General features: G+C 46.0%; 1 protein-coding gene and 1 pseudogene across 1 annotated transcript in view; both read left to right on the top strand.

Moving 5' to 3' along the window:
• Positions 1–235: 235 nt before the first annotated feature.
• On the top strand, positions 236–992 carry LOC142907351 (uncharacterized; annotated as a pseudogene).
• A 12,456-nt stretch (positions 993–13,448) lies between these two features.
• The window catches only part of LOC142907390 (uncharacterized), a 366,512-nt gene continuing 359,490 nt past the window's right edge, over positions 13,449–20,470 (top strand). Inside the window, exons 1-2 of the mRNA XM_076056870.1 lie at positions 13,449–14,482; positions 19,939–19,949. Of these exons, the coding sequence (XP_075912985.1) occupies positions 13,900–14,482; positions 19,939–19,949 (594 nt within the window). The 5' untranslated portion in view covers positions 13,449–13,899. The remainder of the gene's footprint in view (positions 14,483–19,938; positions 19,950–20,470) is intronic.

Below are 20,470 nucleotides of genomic sequence, written 5' to 3'. Positions count from 1 at the left end.
GGACATCTTCAGACGGGTTACAGACATCGATTCACCGTGAATCTCCAAGTAAGGGTCTATTTTCGCGTCTCGATTAAACGCGAGTGACATTCTTGTTTTGGCAGTTAAAGAAATCCCAAAACGCAACGCTTAACATCCTCGCGGACGATAGGGTACTTTTAATTATCGATAACACCCGCTACTGGTACTCCGCTCAGAAGAAGCAGTCACATGGAGCAGATACGCTCTGCGATGACCCCAAGCACACGGGAGCAAGGAGCCATTCAATTGCTCTGTGTGTGTGAAGGCATTTTCACGGCCATCACATCTTCAGAGACACCAGAGAATACACACTGGCGAAAAGCCATTCCAGTGTTCTGTATGTGGAAAGGAATTTTCACTTTCAGCAGACCTTAAACGCCATTCGAGAACACACACGGGCGATAAGCCATTCCTGTGCCCTGTGTATGGGAAGGCATTTTCAGTCATCAACTCTTCAAACTCATTAGAAAACACACACAGTTGAGAAGCCATTACTGTCTTCTGTGTGTGGGAAGGCATTTTCACTGTCTTTACATCTTAAGAGTCACCGAAAAACACACACGGGCGAGAAGCCATTCCTGTGCCCTGTGTGTGGGAAGGCATTTTCACAGTCATCAACTCTTCAAACTCATCAGAAAACACACACAGGTGAGAAGCCATTCCTGTGTTCTGTGTGTGGGAAGACATTTTCACTTTCAGCAGACCTTAAACGCCATAAGAGAACACACACGGGCGAGAAGCCATTCCTGTGCCCTGTGTGTGGGAAGGCATTTTCACAGTCATCAAATCTGAACAGGCATCAGAAGGTCCACGATGATTGGAAACTGAAATCAAAAGGTGAAATTCAAGGTGCTGCAATGAGTCCTGAAGGAGATTCCACCTTCGATCCCATGCAGTTGGATCCCGAGAGATGGCTGGATGTAATGGAGTGGCTCGAGAGTCAAACCGAGAGGATACTTTTATATTGGTAGGAACGAAGTTGTAAACTGAGTGTACCAGCCTGCAATAGATTGCGTCCGTCCCCTTTCAATACTTTAACGAAGTGAAATCTCGTGCTGTTGGGTGTAAAATCAGCAATAGACAGCGCAGAGACTTGATATGTCTTATTGCACCCAACATTTGGAAGTCACATTATCTCATTTGCGAACTTCGCTGTTGGGGATGTGGCAAATTCACAGACAGCCCACAGCCGAATACCATTTGCGAGGCGAAGTTCGAAGGCACCGCGACGTTACTTTGCCAGTGTGCAGAAGAAGCAGGCACAATATCGCAGCACCTCATCGCAGCTACAAATTCTAGCTGACTTGTGTAAAATCCTGGTTGACTTTGGTAGAAGCCTGGTTGACTCTGGTAGAAGCCTGGTTGACTCTGGTAGAAGCCTGGTTGACTCTGGTAGAAGCCTGGTTGACTTTGGTAGAAGCCTGGTTGACTTTGGTAGAAGCCTGGTTGACTCTGGTAGAAGCCTGTTTGACTTTGGTAGAAGCCTGGTTGACTCTGGTAGAAGCCTGGTTGACTCTGGTAGAAGCCTGGTTGACTCTGGTAGAAGCCTGGTTGACTTTGGTAGAAGCCTGGTTGACTCTGGTAGAAGCCTGGTTGACTCTGGTAGAAGCCTGGTTGACTCTGGTAGAAGCCTGGTTGACTCTGGTAGAAGCCTGGTTGACTCTGGTAGAAGCCTGGTTGACTTTGGTAGAAGCCTGGTTGACTTTGGTAGAAGCCTGGTTGACTCTGGTAGAAGCCTGGTTGACTCTGGTAGAAGCCTGGTTGACTCTGGTAGAAGCCTGGTTGACTCTGGTAGAAGCCTGGTTGACTCTGGTAGAAGCCTGGTTGACTCTGGTAGAAGCCTGGTTGACTCTGGTAGAAGCCTGGTTGACTCTGGTAGAAGCCTGGTTGACTCTGGTAGAAGCCTGGTTGACTCTGGTAGAAGCCTGGTTGACTCTGGTAGAAGCCTGGTTGACTTTGGTAGAAGTCTGGTTGACTCTGGTAGAAGCCTGGTTGACTCTGGTAGAAGCCTGGTTGACTTTGGTAGAAGCCTGGTTGACTCTGGTAGAAGCCTGGTTGACTCTGGTAGAAGCCTGGTTGACTCTGGTAGAAGCCTGGTTGACTTTGGTAGAAGCCTGGTTGACTCTGGTAGAAGTCTGGTTGACTCTGGTAGAAGCCTGGTTGACTCTGGTAGAAGCCTGGTTGACTCTGGTAGAAGCCTGGTTGACTCTGGTAGAAGCCTGGTTGACTCTGGTAGAAGCCTGGTTGACTCTGGTAGAAGCCTGGTTGACTTTGGTAGAAGTCTGGTTGACTCTGGTAGAAGCCTGGTTGACTCTGGTAGAAGCCTGGTTGACTCTGGTAGAAGCCTGGTTGACTCTGGTAGAAGCCTGGTTGACTTTGGTAGAAGTCTGGTTGACTCTGGTAGAAGTCTGGTTGACTCTGGTAGAAGTCTGGTTGACTTTGGTAGAAGCCTGGTTGACTCTGGTAGAAGCCTGGTTGACTTTGGTAGAAGCCTGGTTGACTCTGGTAGAAGCCTGGTTGACTTTGGTAGAAGTCTGGTTGACTCTGGTAGAAGCCTGGTTGACTCTGGTAGAAGCCTGGTTGACTCTGGTAGAAGCCTGGTTGACTCTGGTAGAAGCCTGGTTGACTCTGGTAGAAGCCTGGTTGACTTTGGTAGAAGCCTGGTTGACTCTGGTAGAAGCCTGGTTGACTCTGGTAGAAGCCTGGTTGACTCTGGTAGAAGCCTGGTTGACTTTGGTAGAAGCCTGGTTGACTTTGGTAGAAGTCTGGTTGACTTTGGTAGAAGCCTGGTTGACTCTGGTAGAAGCCTGGTTGACTCTGGTAGAAGCCTGGTTGACTCTGGTAGAAGCCTGGTTGACTCTGGTAGAAGCCTGGTTGACTTTGGTAGAAGCCTGGTTGACTTTGGTAGAAGCCTGGTTGACTTTGGTAGAAGCCTGGTTGACTCTGGTAGAAGCCTGGTTGACTCTGGTAGAAGCCTGGTTGACTTTGGTAGAAGTCTGGTTGACTCTGGTAGAAGCCTGGTTGATTCTGGTAGAAGTCTGGTTGACTTTGGTAGAAGCCTGGTTGACTTTGGTAGAAGCCTGGTTGACTCTGGTAGAAGCCTGGTTGACTCTGGTAGAAGCCTGGTTGACTCTGGTAGAAGCCTGGTTGACTTTGGTAGAAGTCTGGTTGACTCTGGTAGAAGCCTGGTTGATTCTGGTAGAAGTCTGGTTGACTTTGGTAGAAGCCTGGTTGACTTTGGTAGAAGCCTGGTTGATTCTGGTAGAAGCCTGGTTGACTTTGGTAGAAGCCTGGTTGACTCTGGTAGAAGCCTGGTTGACTCTGGTAGAAGCCTGGTTGACTTTGGTAGAAGCCTGGTTGACTCTGGTAGAAGCCTGGTTGACTTTGGTAGAAGTCTGGTTGACTCTGGTAGAAGCCTGGTTGACTCTGGTAGAAGCCTGGTTGACTTTGGTAGAAGTCTGGTTGACTCTGGTAGAAGCCTGGTTGACTCTGGTAGAAGCCTGGTTGACTTTGGTAGAAGCCTGGTTGACTCTGGTAGAAGCCTGGTTGACTCTGGTAGAAGTCTGGTTGACTCTGGTAGAAGCCTGGTTGACTCTGGTAGAAGCCTGGTTGACTCTGGTAGAAGCCTGGTTGACTTTGGTAGAAGCCTGGTTGACTCTGGTAGAAGCCTGGTTGACTCTGGTAGAAGCCTGGTTGACTTTGGTAGAAGCCTGGTTGACTTTGGTAGAAGCCTGGTTGACTTTGGTAGAAGCCTGGTTGACTTTGGTAGAAGCCTGGTTGACCTTGGTAGAAGCCTGGTTGACTCTGGTAGAAGCCTGGTTGACTCTGGTAGAAGCCTGGTTGACTTTGGTAGAAGCCTGGTTGACTCTGGTAGAAGTCTGGTTGACTCTGGTAGAAGCCTGATTGACTCTGGTAGAAGCCTGGTTGACTCTGGTAGAAGCCTGGTTGACTTTGGTAGAAGCCTGGTTGACTCTGGTAGAAGCCTGGTTGACTCTGGTAGAAGCCTGGTTGACTCTGGTAGAAGTCTGGTTGACTTTGGTAGAAGCCTGGTTGACTTTGGTAGAAGCCTGGTTGACTTTGGTAGAAGCCTGGTTGACTCTGGTAGACGACTGGTTGACTCTGGTAGAAGCCTGGTTGACTCTGGTAGAAGCCTGGTTGACTCTGGTAGAAGCCTGGTTGACTCTGGTAGAAGCCTGGTTGACTCTGGTAGAAGCCTGGTTGACTTTGTTAGAAGCCTGGTTGACTCTGGTAGAAGCCTGGTTGACTTTGGTAGAAGCCTGGTTGACTCTGGTAGAAGCCTGGTTGACTTTGGTAGAAGCCTGGTTGACTTTGGTAGAAGCCTGGTTGACTTTGGTAGAAGCCTGGTTGACTCTGGTAGAAGCCTGGTTGACTCTGGTAGAAGCCTGGTTGACTCTGGTAGAAGCCTGGTTGACTCTGGTAGAAGCCTGGTTGACTTTGGTAGAAGCCTGGTTGACTTTGGTAGAAGCCTGGTTGACTCTGGTAGAAGCCTGGTTGACTCTGGTAGAAGCCTGGTTGACTTTGGCAGAAGCCTGGTTGACTCTGGTAGAAGCCTGGTTGACTCTGGTAGAAGCCTGGTTGACTCTGGTAGAAGCCTGGTTGACTCTGGTAGAAGCCTGGTTGACTCTGGTAGAAGCCTGGTTGACTTTGGTAGAAGCCTGGTTGACTCTGGTAGAAGCCTGGTTGACTCTGGTAGAAGCCTGGTTGACTCTGGTAGAAGCCTGGTTGACTCTGGTAGAAGCCTGGTTGACTCTTGTAGAAGCCTGGTTGACTCTGGTAGAAGCCTGGTTGACTCTGGTAGAAGCCTGGTTGACTTTGGTAGAAGCCTGGTTGACTCTGGTAGAAGCCTGGTTGACTCTGGTAGAAGTCTGGTTGACTCTGGTAGAAGCCTGGTTGACTTTGGTAGAAGCCTGGTTGACTCTGGTAGAAGCCTGGTTGACTTTGGTAGAAGCCTGGTTGACTCTGGTAGAAGCCTGGTTGACTCTGGTAGAAGCCTGGTTGACTCTTGTAGAAGCCTGGTTGACCTTGGTAGAAGCCTGGTTGACTTTGGTAGAAGCCTGGTTGACTCTGGTAGAAGTCTGGTTGACTTTGGTAGAAGCCTGGTTGACTCTGGTAGAAGTCTGGTTGACTTTGGTAGAAGCCTGGTTGACTTTGGTAGAAGCCTGGTTGACTCTGGTAGAAGCCTGGTTGACTTTGGTAGAAGCCTGGTTGACTTTGGTAGAAGCCTGGTTGACTCTTGTAGAAGCCTGGTTGACTCTGGTAGAAGCCTGGTTGACTCTGGTAGAAGCCTGGTTGACTCTGGTAGAAGCCTGGTTGACTCTGGTAGAAGCCTGGTTGACTTTGGTAGAAGCCTGGTTGACTTTGGTAGAAGCCTGGTTGACTCTGGTAGAAGCCTGGTTGACTCTGGTAGAAGCCTGGTTGACTCTGGTAGAAGCCTGGTTGATTCTGGTAGAAGCCTGGTTGACTCTGGTAGAAGCCTGGTTGACTCTGGTAGAAGCCTGGTTGACTCTGGTAGAAGCCTGGTTGACTCTTGTAGAAGCCTGGTTGACTTTGGTAGAAGCCTGGTTGACTCTGGTAGAAGCCTGGTTGACTTTGGTAGAAGCCTGGTTGACTCTGGTAGAAGCCTGGTTGACTCTGGTAGAAGCCTGGTTGACTTTGGTTGAAGCCTGGTTGACTCTGGTAGAAGCCTGGTTGACTCTGGTAGAAGCCTGGTTGACTCTGGTAGAAGCCTGGTTGACTCTGGTAGAAGCCTGGTTGACTTTGGTAGAAGCCTGGTTGACTCTGGTAGAAGCCTGGTTGACTCTGGTAGAAGCCTGGTTGACTTTGGTAGAAGCCTGGTTGACTTTTTGGTAGAAGCCTGGTTGACTCTGGTAGAAGCCTGGTTGACTCTGGTAGAAGCCTGGTTGACTCTGGTAGAAGCCTGGTTGACTCTGGTAGAAGCCTGGTTGACTCTGGTAGAAGCCTGGTTGACTCTGGTAGAAGCCTGGTTGACTCTTGTAGAAGCCTGGTTGACTTTGGTAGAAGCCTGGTTGACTCTGGTAGAAGCCTGGTTGACTTTGGTTGAAGCCTGGTTGACTCTGGTAGAAGCCTGGTTGACTCTGGTAGAAGCCTGGTTGACTCTGGTAGAAGCCTGGTTGACTCTGGTAGAAGCCTGGTTGACTCTGGTAGAAGCCTGGTTGACTCTGGTAGAAGCCTGGTTAACTCTGGTAGAAGCCTGGTTGACTTTGGTAGAAGCCTGGTTGACTCTGGTAGAAGCCTGGTTGACTCTGGTAGAAGCCTGGTTGACTCTGGTAGAAGCCTGGTTGACTTTGGTAGAAGCCTGGTTGACTTTGGTGGAAGCCTGGTTGACTCTGGTAGAAGCCTGGTTGACTTTGGTAGAAGCCTGGTTGACCTTGGTAGAAGCCTGGTTGACTCTGGTAGAAGCCTGGTTGACTCTGGTAGAAGCCTGGTTGACTCTGGTAGAAGCCTGGTTGACTCTGGTAGAAGCCTGGTTGACTTTGGTAGAAGTCTGGTTGACTCTGGTAGAAGCCTGGTTGACTCTGGTAGAAGCCTGGTTGACTCTGGTAGAAGCCTGGTTGACTCTGGTAGAAGCCTGGTTGACTCTGGTAGAAGCCTGGTTGACTCTGGTAGACGCCTGGTTGACTCTGGTAGAAGCCTGGTTGACTCTGGTAGAAGCCTGGTTGACTCTGGTAGAAGCCTGGTTGACTTTGGTATAAGCCTACAGACTCGGGTTTTATTCATTCGCAGATTCACTCCGGCGTACAATGGAAGCTGAGGAAGACGACGAAATGTCGCGGGTCGGTCTTGAGGTAGCTTCTTCACGTCTTAGTTTAGAGCATCACACATGAGGCGCATGCCGAGCAACAGCTAGAACGGGGAGGGCGACGGAAGTTGGCACGGGCGCTGCGCTACTGGTTACTGGCGGCGAGAAAGACCGCTCGCAGATCGCGGTCGTGCCATGTCAAGAATAACGCCCCGAGACCGCTCGCACATCGCGACAGCAAAAAAATCGGTGCGCCGTTTCTGGTGTCCCCGTCGGGGCGTGCTTCGGCTTCCTGAGTCACAAGCGCCGGTCGGACGGGTACCTACCGAGCGACACGCACGTCCTACCTCAAGCCCCTCTGTGCGATCGAGCGACAGATCCACCTGCACGTGCACTGCGCCGCGTGTTCGAGGAGACGCAGTCGGTGCTGGGGCGTCCACCCAGGGCGCGGACTACGACTCGGCACCTCGGCGGGGAACGTCGCCGAGGTGCCGATGGCATCGACGATGAAGCTCGCACGGCCACGTGGGAGAAGAGGCAGGCGCCAATGGATGAGCATGACAGCACGCCCTAGAGGTCTGTCTACGCATCTATTTGTCACAAGTCTATCGCGTATCTTGTTGGTCCAGGGGTGACGTCCCAGGGCGGCGGAGGCCCGGGAGGATTGCTGCTCGGGTGGATTCCGAAGCAAAGCCCGAAGGCCTCGGGCGCCAGGGAGCTTAGTCCGAGGCCGATAATGTACGAGCCCTCGGGTTCTTTGACAGGGCCAGCTGCGACGGGTACGCGCTGTGCTGGACACTTGGGCGAACGGGAATCACTTTTTGGTGAAACTGGTCAGATCCGCGCGAGAGGAGTTTCTGCTGAAGCTGCTGAAACGCGTTGTATTAAATTTGTTCACGCCGTCGAGAGTTTATCAATCCGAGAAGGCAAGCCTGAGATCCGCTCATGCACTTGAATCACGTTACTATTCATTCCCAGCATGCCATTGGAATTCCATTACACGGGACGTTGTCTTTTTTATTTCGTATTCCGTGTGTTTGATCAAATACTAATGTTGTGACGTGGACCGTGTGCAATTTAATAAGTTTTATATAAATATAGGCCATTTATATTCCGAGCCCAAGTGCTGACGGAGCGACGCGTGCATGTGCCGCCTCCTTTCTCCATAACCGCTTCGAGTTTGACGTCGATTTCAAGCTGGTGCCCTGTGCAAGCTCATTCCTCAAACCACTGTCCTTGAAATAGCTTCTGACTCGAAGCGGTCGTGAAGAAAGGTGGCGGCACGTTCATCGATTCCCGTTCGCCCAAGTATACATTACGCTTTGCTCACCTGCCATTAGCGCCCTGTGCAGACGGTGTAACAGCTTCCTCCGTGCTCACCTGCCATTAGCGCCCTGTGCAGACGGTGTAACAGCTTCCTCCGTGCTCACCTGCCATTAGCGCCCTGTGCAGACGGTGTAACAGACTCCTCCGTGCTCACCTGCCATTAGCGCCCTGTGCAGACGGTGTAACAGCTTCCTCCGTGCTCACCTGCCATTAGCGCCCTGTGCAGATGGTGTAACAGCTTCCTCCGTGCTCACCTGCCATTAGCGCCCTGTGCAGACGGTGTAACAGCTTCCTCCGTGCTCACCTGCCATTAGCGCCCTGTGCAGACGGTGTAACAGCTTCCTCCGTGCTCACCTGCCATTAGCGCCCTGTGCAGATGGTGTAACAGCTTCCTCCGTGCTCACCTGCCATTAGCGCCCTGTGCAGACGGTGTAACAGCTTCCTCCCTTACGATTTCTCCAACGTCCCACACCGCGGACCATCCGCTGACGCCTTTCTCAGTCCCCAATTCCACCGTGCAAGCCCTTCACACATTCGTCCTGCCACCAGCTTGCGGGAACAGCCGTCATCCGCGCTGACAGGGCGAAAAATATTCCTACAATAGTCCGTGAGAGCTTGAAGAGACCCGAGCTGTCATCTATTAAATGTGACGGGTTCATTATTTTGCATTGTGTGCACAAATGCAGATATTATGTTATCAAACGAAATAATATCAAACCCAAATGTTAAGGGGTATTAATTTCAAGGGCAAATTTGAGCCTCTTTATGCCATTGTATCTTATTAAAATTAATTTCAATTAAAATGTATTTCAATTAAAACATATACGTCTATAGCAAACGCAATTCAATTGATGTCAAAAGTAAGCGCAATTCAATTCAGTGCATTTTAGTGAATAAAATGGACGACTCCTTTGTTCATTTCATTCCAAAAGGCATACGAAGTACATACTACCAGAAATAGCTCACGATTTGGCTATTCTATTCTTATTGACTCAACGTTTGTTTCTTTTCCTGGTGACAAATAAATCTACATGGAACTGAGCCAAATATTCTTCGGGTAAATAGACAGCTTTGGTACATTTTCAGCTAATAACATTGAATAAAATGGACGGCGCCTTGAACATTTAGTGAATAAAATTGGATAAAATGGACGACCACTTTGAGCATTTTATTGCAAAAGGCAGAGGAAATATCCCGTGTTGTATATTTTACAAATGGATTTTTTTTCTGTATACTTAGTTCCTTTCACAACAATGTGCTCACAACTTGTGGATTCGGCACTTTGAGTTTGTCTCGGTACAAGACATGAACACCATGAGCAACAACGACTTCGAAGACGCCGAGGGATTTGTGGATGCCACCGTTGAAAAGCTGCTTGCTGAAACAGAGGCCGCATTTGTTGCTGGAACCCTTTTACAAAATCGGAGACAAAATCGCAGAGGCCATCGACCCAAAGCCAATCCCAGCTGGCGCCACAACTGCGCCAACGCCATCCAACATGCAACCACCACCACCTCAGTCGTAGTTTAGTGATCCAAGAGAGTATTTCATAGTGGAATAATGAACTATCGAAGACTCTCGAAGCCTTGTCTCTCAGTTTTGTCATGACATATTCAAACACAAATTTACAGGTATAAGGCCATAAGCCGGTCATGTTTCGATTTCGAGCAGAAACGCTAATAATCCGGAGTCTAAAGCCCCATACTACCGTATACCGGGAAAACAAATCCTCAAATGCAATTGTAGTCATTTTTTGGCCCAGCCCTTAACGATTTTATGATACATTGCTCCAAAATGAGCAGATTTCAGTCAAAGATTTCACCATTCGATTCCTCTGCAGAGGTTAATTTGTCCGAAGAACCCTCAACGATTTTGAGGGCAAAAAGGTGGGAAGACGCTCTCAATTTGCACAATTTTACGTAACAATGTCATAAAATTGCGCAAAATTCAAATGTTCCTACCAGCCCACCCTGCAAGGACTTGTTTCAAAATAAGTGCGCATTTACACATTGAGATGCATCTACATATTCAGATATGAAGCACAATGGGCAAATTACCCTTCGGTTTGTTAATATACATACGGATTGTACCTTCCAAAATGAATATCCTGAAAGACAAAGGATTGGATCCTACAGGGGGGGGAGTTATAAGGCGGCTCAGAAGCAGAGCTCAATGCCATTTCCAGTGGGAACTTGATGAGGCTGGACGCTCGACTCGTCGCTCTGCTGATCGCCCTTCTACCGCGAGACAACGCAGCCTGGCGAGCACAATTGCTGTGTCGACATTTAGGCGACTTTGATTCGTGAGAGTTCGTGGCGACATCTTCAAACGGGTTACAGACATCGATAAACCGTGAATCTCCAAGTCCGTGTCCATTTTCGCGAATAAAAACTCAAACACGTTCGTTGTCAAACTGACTGGATGTGATTGTGTCTCGGTTAGACGCGTGTGACGTTTTTGTTTTGGCAGTTAACAAAATCCAAAACGCAACGAGTAACATCCTCGCAGCCGAGAGTGTACTTTTGACTCTCAATAACATCGCTTCTTCTCCTCCGAATCTGAAGAAACAGTCACATGGAGCAGAAACGCTCTCCACAGCGCCACGCACACACGGACAAAAAGTTATTCAATTGCTTGGTGTGTAGGAAGGCATTTTCACGGACATCACATCTTAAGATTCACGAGAGAACACACACGGGCGAGAAGCCATTCCTGTGCCCTGTGTGTGGGAAGACATTTGCACAGTTATCACATCTTCAAAGTCACCAGAAAACACACACTGGCGAGAAGCCATTCCTGTGCTCTGTGTGTGGGAAGGCATTTGCACAGTCGAAAATTCTTCAAAACCATCAGAAAACACACACGGGTGAGAAGCCATTCCTGTGTTCTATATGTGGGAAGGCATTTGCACGCAACTCAACTCTTCAAGATCACCAGAAAACACACACGGGCGAGAAGCCATTCCTGTGCTCTGTGTGTGGGAAGGCATTTGTACGGCCATCAAAACGGAACAGACATCAGAAGGTCCACGATGATAGGAGGCTGAAGTCAAAAGGTGAAATTCAAGGTGCTGCAATGATTTCTGAAGATAATTCCACCTTCGATCCCATGCAGTTGGATCCCGAGAGATGGCTGGATGTAATGGAGTGGCTCGAGAGTCAAACCGAGAGCTAGGGATGACTGAACAATAATGTTGCATGTGGTTTAACCTATTAAGCCGGATTGAGTAATTTTACGTGTTTCTTTTAGACAAAGTAATACCTTACAATTGATTATATCAGTGATTTTGACACTTTAGTTTTACAATGTGTTTCAAAGTGTTGTGACGTGATCGTGGTAAATTGCTGAAGTGGCATGATGATCAGTGGTTGTGATCATCATGCCACTTCAGCATGGATAAGGGTTCCCGTTGAGCTAAAGTTGAAATGAGTCTGTAAATAAATCTTCGCTCAAATTTTAAACGCGTATTTTATTTTATATAGCTTTTTTGGTTTGTAATAAGCAACCTTAGATGACGGATTTCAGGATGTACATTGATGACGCGTTCGTCTGATGTACGGCTTGGACTTCAAGTCAGACGCACAGTGAACAAATGTGGTTAACCAAGAATGAAATCAATGGGGAATGATACTTTAATGATTTGATATTCCTGGAAGTGACCTGGTTTGCATTGTATTGTAACTGTTTGAGCATAGGACGTAATAAATATTCGGCTCGAGTTTTTTACGTAAATATTCTTGTAAATGAATATAAACGTCTTTTTAACAACTGTTTGTCCGTCATTTATTTCACAACTTTTTTTAAATGGCAAAAACGTGTGGATCCGAGATACAGGTAGACCGTCTCCATCACACAAGTCTGCCCTTAACGAGCAGTATCTTGGCTGTCTCCCCATCACCATGTTCCTAGAGGGGAATGGTCCCCGTTATAAATCGTCTCGCAGCATTCTGGTCCCTAACCCCGAAGTAAACTGGAGATCTCCTGTACTGTATACCATGTCAACTGTAACACTATTAACGATAACACTAAACATTAAATGACTATACACTGCTTTTATGATTTTCTAGCGGTAATTACCCGGCGTTCCCGGGGGAAAAAGACAGACGCACACATCGACCTACTCAAACAGACATTTACCCACACACACAAAGACATTGACTTACACAGACACGCATATGGAGTCACAGACACACATAGCTAGGCTCTCACACATACATCGACCTAAGCACAAATATGGACCAACACACATATATCGACTAAGAGACACACACATGGACCCACGCACACACATCGACTTACACAGACACATATAGACTCACACACAGACTTGGACTTTAGATACACACACACATCGACTTATTAGAACCACACTGTGGTCGTACGTATGGAAAGTGAATATGCGAACCAGGGGTAGGATATGCAGAATTATAATCGAATTACAAATATTAAAATCCCACTAGTCGTATTAGAATCACACTGTCCATTGTAGGATAATTGTGTCGTATCAATGAAATCAAATATCTATATAAACTATATATACACACACATACAAAGATGATAACAATCACACATTCTAACATATATACAATACACATGATTTAAAAACGTATTTAAAAATATTTTTTTTACTGAGAATGTCGTTGTCCATGTAGGGAGATGGAGCCCAGTCGATCGTATCGTCTCCGCTATGTTTCTGAATCCGTGTGATCACCCAGTCACATCGCCTAACTCCAGTCACAGCGCCTTACACAAACTACATCTCCCCAACAAGGCAGCCTTCCCGCTGCTGTGTATTGTGTTTATGGGATAACAGAGGTGTCCATTATCCCATACGCCTTGACCAAAACGACTGATTGCCCGCTTAACACCCTAGTCCGTAAACCACTAATGGTGACAGTGTTGTTTGAGAGCAGCTATTAAAGTCTCTGCGGCAAATGAGGTGGTGGCTGGCCGAACCATGCCTCGCTGTTTGTCTCCGGAGTGATGACGGATACAAACCAGACCAAGCGGAGGCCATGTACCAGATCGGGTTTTGGTTACTGATGTTAGAGTGATTGTGTTGCAAGTGTGGTCACTACGCGTCTGAACGTGCTCAAGCCCCGAAGCTCGGCGGTTGTGGGCAACGCCACGGGACTGCATTCACTTTAATTCGAGGACAATGGAGGGCATGGGGAACGTGTTTTTACAGCGCTAATCCCATTTATTCAAAATAAGCGCGCAATTACACAATGAGATGCACTTACATATTCAGGCATGAAACACAATGGGCACATTACCATTCGGTATGTTAATAGACATACGGATTGTACCTTCCAAAATTAACAATCGAATGCAAATATCCTGAAAGACAAAGGATTGGATCCTAGGAGGGGAGTTATAAGGCGGCTCAGAAGCAGAGCTCAAGGCCATTTCGAGAGGGAACTTGATGAGGCTGGACGCTCGACTCGTCGCTCTGCTGATCGCCCTTCTACCGCGAGACAACGCAGCCTGGTGAACACAATTGCTGTGTCGACAGTTAGGCGACTTTGCTTCGTATGGTGAGTGAATATGCGAGTTCGTGGGGACATCTTCAGACGGGTTACAGACATCGATTCACCGTGAATCTCCAAGTAAGTGTCTATTTTCGCGTCTCGGTTAGACGCGAGTGACATTCTTGTTTTGGCAGTTAAAGAAATCCCAAAACGCAACGCTTAACATCCTCGCGGACGATAGGATACTTTTAATAATCGATAACACCCGCTACTGTTACTCCGGTCAGAAGACGCAGTCACATGGAGCAGATACGCTCTCCGAAGCCCCAAGCACACGGGAGCAAGGAGCCATTCAATTGCACTGTGTGTGTGAAGGCATTTTCACGGCCATCACATCTTCAGAGACACCAGAGAATACACACTGGCGAGAAGCAATTCCAGTGTTCTGTATGTGGAAAGGAATTTTCACTTTCAGCAGACCTTAAACGCCATAAGAGAACACACACGGGCGAGAAGCCATTCCTGTGCCCTGTGTGTGGGAAGGCATTTTCACAGTCATCAACTCTTAAAACTCATCAGAAAACACACACAGGTGAGAAGCCATTCCTGTGTTCTGTGTGTGGGAAGACATTTTTACTTTCTTCAGACCTTAAACGCCATAAGAGAACACACACGGGCGATAAGCCATTCCTGTGCCCTGTGTGTGGGAAGGCATTTTCACAGTCGTCAAATCTGAACAGACATCAGAAGGTCCACGATGATTGGAAACTGAAATCAAAAGGTGAAATTCAAGGTGCTGCAATGAGGCCTGAAGGAGATTCCACCTTCGATCCCATGCAGTTGGATCCCGAGAGATGGCTAGATGTAATGGAGTGGCTCGAGAGTCAAACCGAGAGCTAGGGGTGACTGAGAAATAATGTTGCATGTGGTTTAACCTATTAAGCCGGATTGAGTAATTTTGCTTGTAATGTTGCCCCTTACAGTTTTTGTGTTTCGTGACGTGGTGGTTTAATGTTTTCGGATTACTTGCTGAAGTGGTGTGATAAGCACTGGTTGTGAGTGTTCAATTGCTGACAATATTGTAGTGGTTAAGTGTTCCTGTTGAGCTAAAGTTGGAATGAGTCTGTTACATCTTTACTCAACATTTTAAACGTGTTTTTTCAATAGTGTAGGTTTTTTTTGTCAATAAACGACTTGAAGTAACCGATTTCAGGATGTACCTTCATGAAGCATTCGTCTTATGTATTGTTTGGACTTCAAAATAGACGCACAGTGAACAAATATGGTGAACTAATAAAGACATCAATGGGGAAGAATAATTTGGTTTGGTATTCCTGGAAGTGACATGGTTTGCATTATACTGTAGCTATACTCTTTGGTTCTTTAGGCAACGTCACGTAGGCAGACAAAATAATAGATAATAATAGATCCATAAAGTGATCTATTATTTTTCTACCTATGTGACTTTAACGAAATAACCAAAGAGCGTATTCCTGCAGTCACGAAAGCTTCAAATCAAGATTGTACTGTAACTGTTTGAACATAAGACTTAATCAACTTTCGATACGAGTTGTAGTAGTGCGAATATTCTTGCAGATAAATAAAACATTATTTTCAACAACTGCTTGTCCGTTATTAATTTTACAACGTTAATAGCGAACTCTACGAGGTGAGATCTTGCATGGAGCCCCAGGCCGAGGGAGATTGACTGTTCTTTTGTGTTTCTTCCATTTGCGAATAATCGTACCAACTGTTGTCACCTTCTCACCAAGGTGCTTGGCAATGGTCTTGTAGCCCATTCCAGACTTGTGTAGGTCTACAATCTTGTCCCTGACATCCTTGGAGAGCTCTTTGGTCTTGGCCATAGTGGAGACTTTAGAATCTGTTTGATTGAATGCTTCTGTGGACAGATGTCTTTTATACAGGTAACAAGCTGAGATTAGGAGCACTAACTTTAAGAGTGTGCTCCTAATCTCAGCAACTTACTTGTATAAAAGACACCTGGGAACCAGAAATGTTTATTCTGTCTCTCATTGTTCAAATAAACCTACCATTACAATTAAAGACTGATCATTTCTTTGTCATTGGGCAAACGTACAAAATCAGCAGGGATCAAATACATTTTTCCCTTAATGTACAATACACATGATTTACTGAGAATGTCGTTGTACATGTAGGGAGATGGAGCGCAGTGGATCGTATCGTCTCTGCTATGTTTCAGAATCCGTGTGATCACCCAGTCACATCGCCTAACTCCAGTCACAGCGCCTTACCCAAACTACATCTCCCCAACAAGGCAGCCTTCCCGCTGCTGTGTATTGTGTTTATGGGATAACAGAGGTGTCTATTATCCCCTACGCTTTGACTAAAACGACTGATTGCCCGCTTAACACCCTAGCCCGTAAACCACTAATGGTGACAGTGTTGTTTGAGAGCAGCTATTATAGTAGATCGGCCAAATGAGGTGGTGGCTGGCCGAACCTGTTTGTCTCCGGAGTGATGATGGATATAAACCAGATTAAGCGGAGACCATGTACAAGATTGAATTTTGGTTACTGATGTTGGAGTGATTGTGTACGGCTGTTGTGGGAAACGCCACGCCATTCACTTTAAATCGAGGACAATGGAGGGCATGGCGGACGTGTTTATCCAGCGCTAATCCCATTTAATCAAGATAAGCGCGCAATTACACACTGACATACATCTACATATTCAGGCATGAAGCACAATGTGCACATTACCCTTCGGTATGTTAATAGACATACGGATTGTACCTTCCAAAATTAACAATAGAATGCAAATATCCTGAAAGACAAAGAATTGGGTCCTAGGGGGGGAGTTATAAGGCGGCTCAGAAGCAGAGCTCAAGGCCATTTCCAGTGGGAACTTGATTGGAATCCGTGTGATCACCCAGTCATATCGCCTAACTCCAGTCACAGCGCCTTACACAAACTACATCTCTCGATTTAAAGCTTTCGTGACTGCAATGATTCATCTTCTTTGGTTCTTTCGGTAAAGTCACGTAGAATGAGAATAAAATAATAAATTGATAAAATAAAATAACACAATAATATTCTCACGACGTTTCGGCCACAACACAAGCGGCCTTCATCAGGTGAAGGGAGCGAGACTGTCTGGTAGGACAGCGCTGGAGTGAGAGAGCCACGTTCAGATCACGGCTTTTAAGCTGTGTGAGAGGAACAAAGCTAAGCTACCAACCATAAGTCGTTATATATCACAATGCTATATGGCGAAAAAAATGGGTGGATTCTTACCCTCAAATTTCCATACCACCCATACCACCCATAGCATTGTGATATATAACGACTTATGGTTGGTAGATTAGCTGATTGGAGAATATAGAGTTTATTGATAACATGAAGGTAATTTATATTTTAGTTTTTATTGGTTCACTATATAGTACTGTGAATAGCTCAGATTTGTAGTCATTTCTGTGACCAGTCACCAGCAAATCACCCAGTTATTTCAATGCTAAATTCGCCTAGTTATTTCAATGCTAAATTCTCCTGTTTTGATTTGTACTAAGTGCCTCGGTGAATGTGTATGCTCTGACTTCAACGTAACTATTTCTGTAGCAGTTACAAGCGAATGCCTTAATTTAGCTATTTCAATGCTAAATTCTATGCTAATTCCTTTTAACAATGGGTGCCTCTGCGGATGTGTATGCTTTAACTTTTAACATAGCTATTTCTGTGACCAGTCACAAGCTAATCATTCAGCCTTTTCAATGCTAAATTTTATGCTAATTCCTTCGTCAAGGCTCTTTGTTCCTCTCACACAGCTTAAAAGCCGTGATCTGAACGTGGCTCTCTCACTCCAGCGCTGTCCTACCAGACAGTCTCGCTCCCTTCACCTGATGAAGGCCGCTTGTGTTGTGGCCGAAACGTCGTGAGAATATTATTGTGTTATTTTATTTTATCAATTTATTATTTTATTCTCATTCTACGTGACTTTACCGAAAGAACCAAAGAAGATGAATCATTGCAGTCACGAAAGCTTTAAATCGAGAGATGTAGTTTGTGTAAGGCGCTGTGACTGGAGTTAGGCGATATGACTGGGTGATCACACGGATTCCAATCAAGTTCCCACTGGAAATGGCCTTGAGCTCTGCTTCTGAGCCGCCTTATAACTCCCCCCCTAGGACCCAATTCTTTGTCTTTCAGGATATTTGCATTCTATTGTTAATTTTGGAAGGTACAATCCGTATGTCTATTAACATACCGAAGGGTAATGTGCACATTGTGCTTCATGCCTGAATATGTAGATGTATGTCAGTGTGTAATTGCGCGCTTATCTTGATTAAATGGGATTAGCGCTGGATAAACACGTCCGCCATGCCCTCCATTGTCCTCGATTTAAAGTGAATGGCGTGGCGTTTCCCACAACAGCCGTACACAATCACTCCAACATCAGTAACCAAAATTCAATCTTGTACATGGTCTCCGCTTAATCTGGTTTATATCCATCATCACTCCGGAGACAAACAGGTTCGGCCAGCCACCACCTCATTTGGCCGATCTACTATAATAGCTGCTCTCAAACAACACTGTCACCATTAGTGGTTTACGGGCTAGGGTGTTAAGCGGGCAATCAGTCGTTTTAGTCAAAGCGTAGGGGATAATAGACACCTCTGTTATCCCATAAACACAATACACAGCAGCGGGAAGGCTGCCTTGTTGGGGAGATGTAGTTTGGGTAAGGCGCTGTGACTGGAGTTAGGCGATGTGACTGGGTGATCACACGGATTCTGAAACATAGCAGAGACGATACGATCCACTACGCTCCATTTCCCAACATGGACAACGACATTCTCAGTAAATCATGTATTGTACAGTAAGGGAAACATGTATTTGATCCCTGCTGATTTTGTACGTTTGCCCAATGACAAAGAAATGATCAGTCTTTAATTGTAATGGTAGGTTTATTTGAACAATGAGAGACAGAATAAACATTTCTGGTTCCCAGGTGTCTTTTATACAAGTAAGTTGCTGAGATTAGGAGCACACTCTTAAAGTTAGTGCTCCTAATCTCAGCTTGTTACCTGTATAAAAGACATCTGTCCACAGAAGCATTCAATCAAACAGATTCTAAAGTCTCCACTATGGCCAAGACCAAAGAGCTCTCCAAGGATGTCAGGGACAAGATTGTAGACCTACACAAGTCTGGAATGGGCTACAAGACCATTGCCAAGCACCTTGGTGAGAAGGTGACAACAGTTGGTACGATTATTCGCAAATGGAAGAAACACAAAAGAACAGTCAATCTCCCTCGGCCTGGGGCTCCATGCAAGATCTCACCTCGTAGAGTTCGCTATTAACGTTGTAAAATTAATAACGGACAAGCAGTTGTTGAAAATAATGTTTTATTTATCTGCAAGAATATTCGCACTACTACAACTCGTATCGAAAGTTGATTAAGTCTTATGTTCAAACAGTTACAGTACAATCTTGATTTGAAGCTTTCGTGACTGCAGGAATACGCTCTTTGGTTATTTCGTTAAAGTCACATAGGTAGAAAAATAATAGATCACTTTATGGATCTCTTATTATCTATTATTTTGTCTGCCTACGTGACGTTGCCTAAAGAACCAAAGAGTATAGCTACAGTATAATGCAAACCATGTCACTTCCAGGAATACCAAACCAAATTATTCTTCCCCATTGATGTCTTTATTAGTTCACCATATTTGTTCACTGTGCGTCTATTTTGAAGTCCAAACAATACATAAGACGAATGCTTCATGAAGGTACATCCTGAAATCGGTTACTTCAAGTCGTTTATTGACAAAAAAAACCTACACTATTGAAAAAACACGTTTAAAATGTTGAGTAAAGATGTAACAGACTCATTCCAACTTTAGCTCAACAGGAACACTTAACCACTACAATATTGTCAGCAATTGAACACTCACAACCAGTGCTTATCACACCACTTCAGCAAGTAATCCGAAAACATTAAACCACCACGTCACGAAACACAAAAACTGTAAGGGGCAACATTACAAGCAAAATTACTCAATCCGGCTTAATAGGTTAAACCACATGCAACATTATTTCTCAGTCACCCCTAGCTCTCGGTTTGACTCTCGAGCCACTCCATTACATCTAGCCATCTCTCGGGATCCAACTGCATGGGATCGAAGGTGGAATCTCCTTCAGGCCTCATTGCAGCACCTTGAATTTCACCTTTTGATTTCAGTTTCCAATCATCGTGGACCTTCTGATGTCTGTTCAGATTTGATGACTGTGAAAATGCCTTCCCACACACAGGGCACAGGAATGGCTTATCGCCTGTGTGTGTTCTCTTATGGCGTTTTAGGTCTGAAGAAAGTAAAAATGTCTTCCCACACACAGAACACAGGAATGGCTTCTCACCTGTGTGTGTTTTCTGATGAGTTTTAAGAGTTGATGACTGTGAAAATGCCTTCCCACACACAGGGCACAGGAATGGCTTCTCGCCCGTGTGTGTTCTCTTATGGCGTTTAAGGTCTGCTGAAAGTGAAAATTCCTTTCCACATACAGAACACTGGAATGGCTTCTGGCCAATTTGTATTATCTGGTGTCTCTGAAGATGTGATGGCCGTGAAAATGCCTTCACACACACAGTGCAATTGAATGGCTCCTTGCTCCCGTGTGCTTGGGGCTTCGCAGAGCGTATCTGCTCCATGTGACTGCGTCTTCTGAGCGGAGTAACAGTAGCTTGTGTTATCGATAATTAAAAGTATCCTATCGGCCGCGAGGATGTTAAGCGTTGCGTTTTTAGATTTTGTAAACTGCCAAAACAAGAACGTCACTCGCGTTTAACCGAGACGCGAAAATAGACACTTACTTGGAGATTCACGGTGAATCGA

The sequence above is a fragment of the Petromyzon marinus genome, chromosome 78 (assembly GCF_048934315.1).
Source record: "Petromyzon marinus isolate PM22_M1 ecotype Great Lakes invasive population chromosome 78, UKy_Petmar_22M1.pri1.0, whole genome shotgun sequence".
In the NCBI taxonomy this organism is placed as follows: Eukaryota; Metazoa; Chordata; class Hyperoartia; order Petromyzontiformes; family Petromyzontidae; genus Petromyzon; species Petromyzon marinus.
This window is presented reverse-complemented; position numbering and strand designations above follow the sequence as displayed.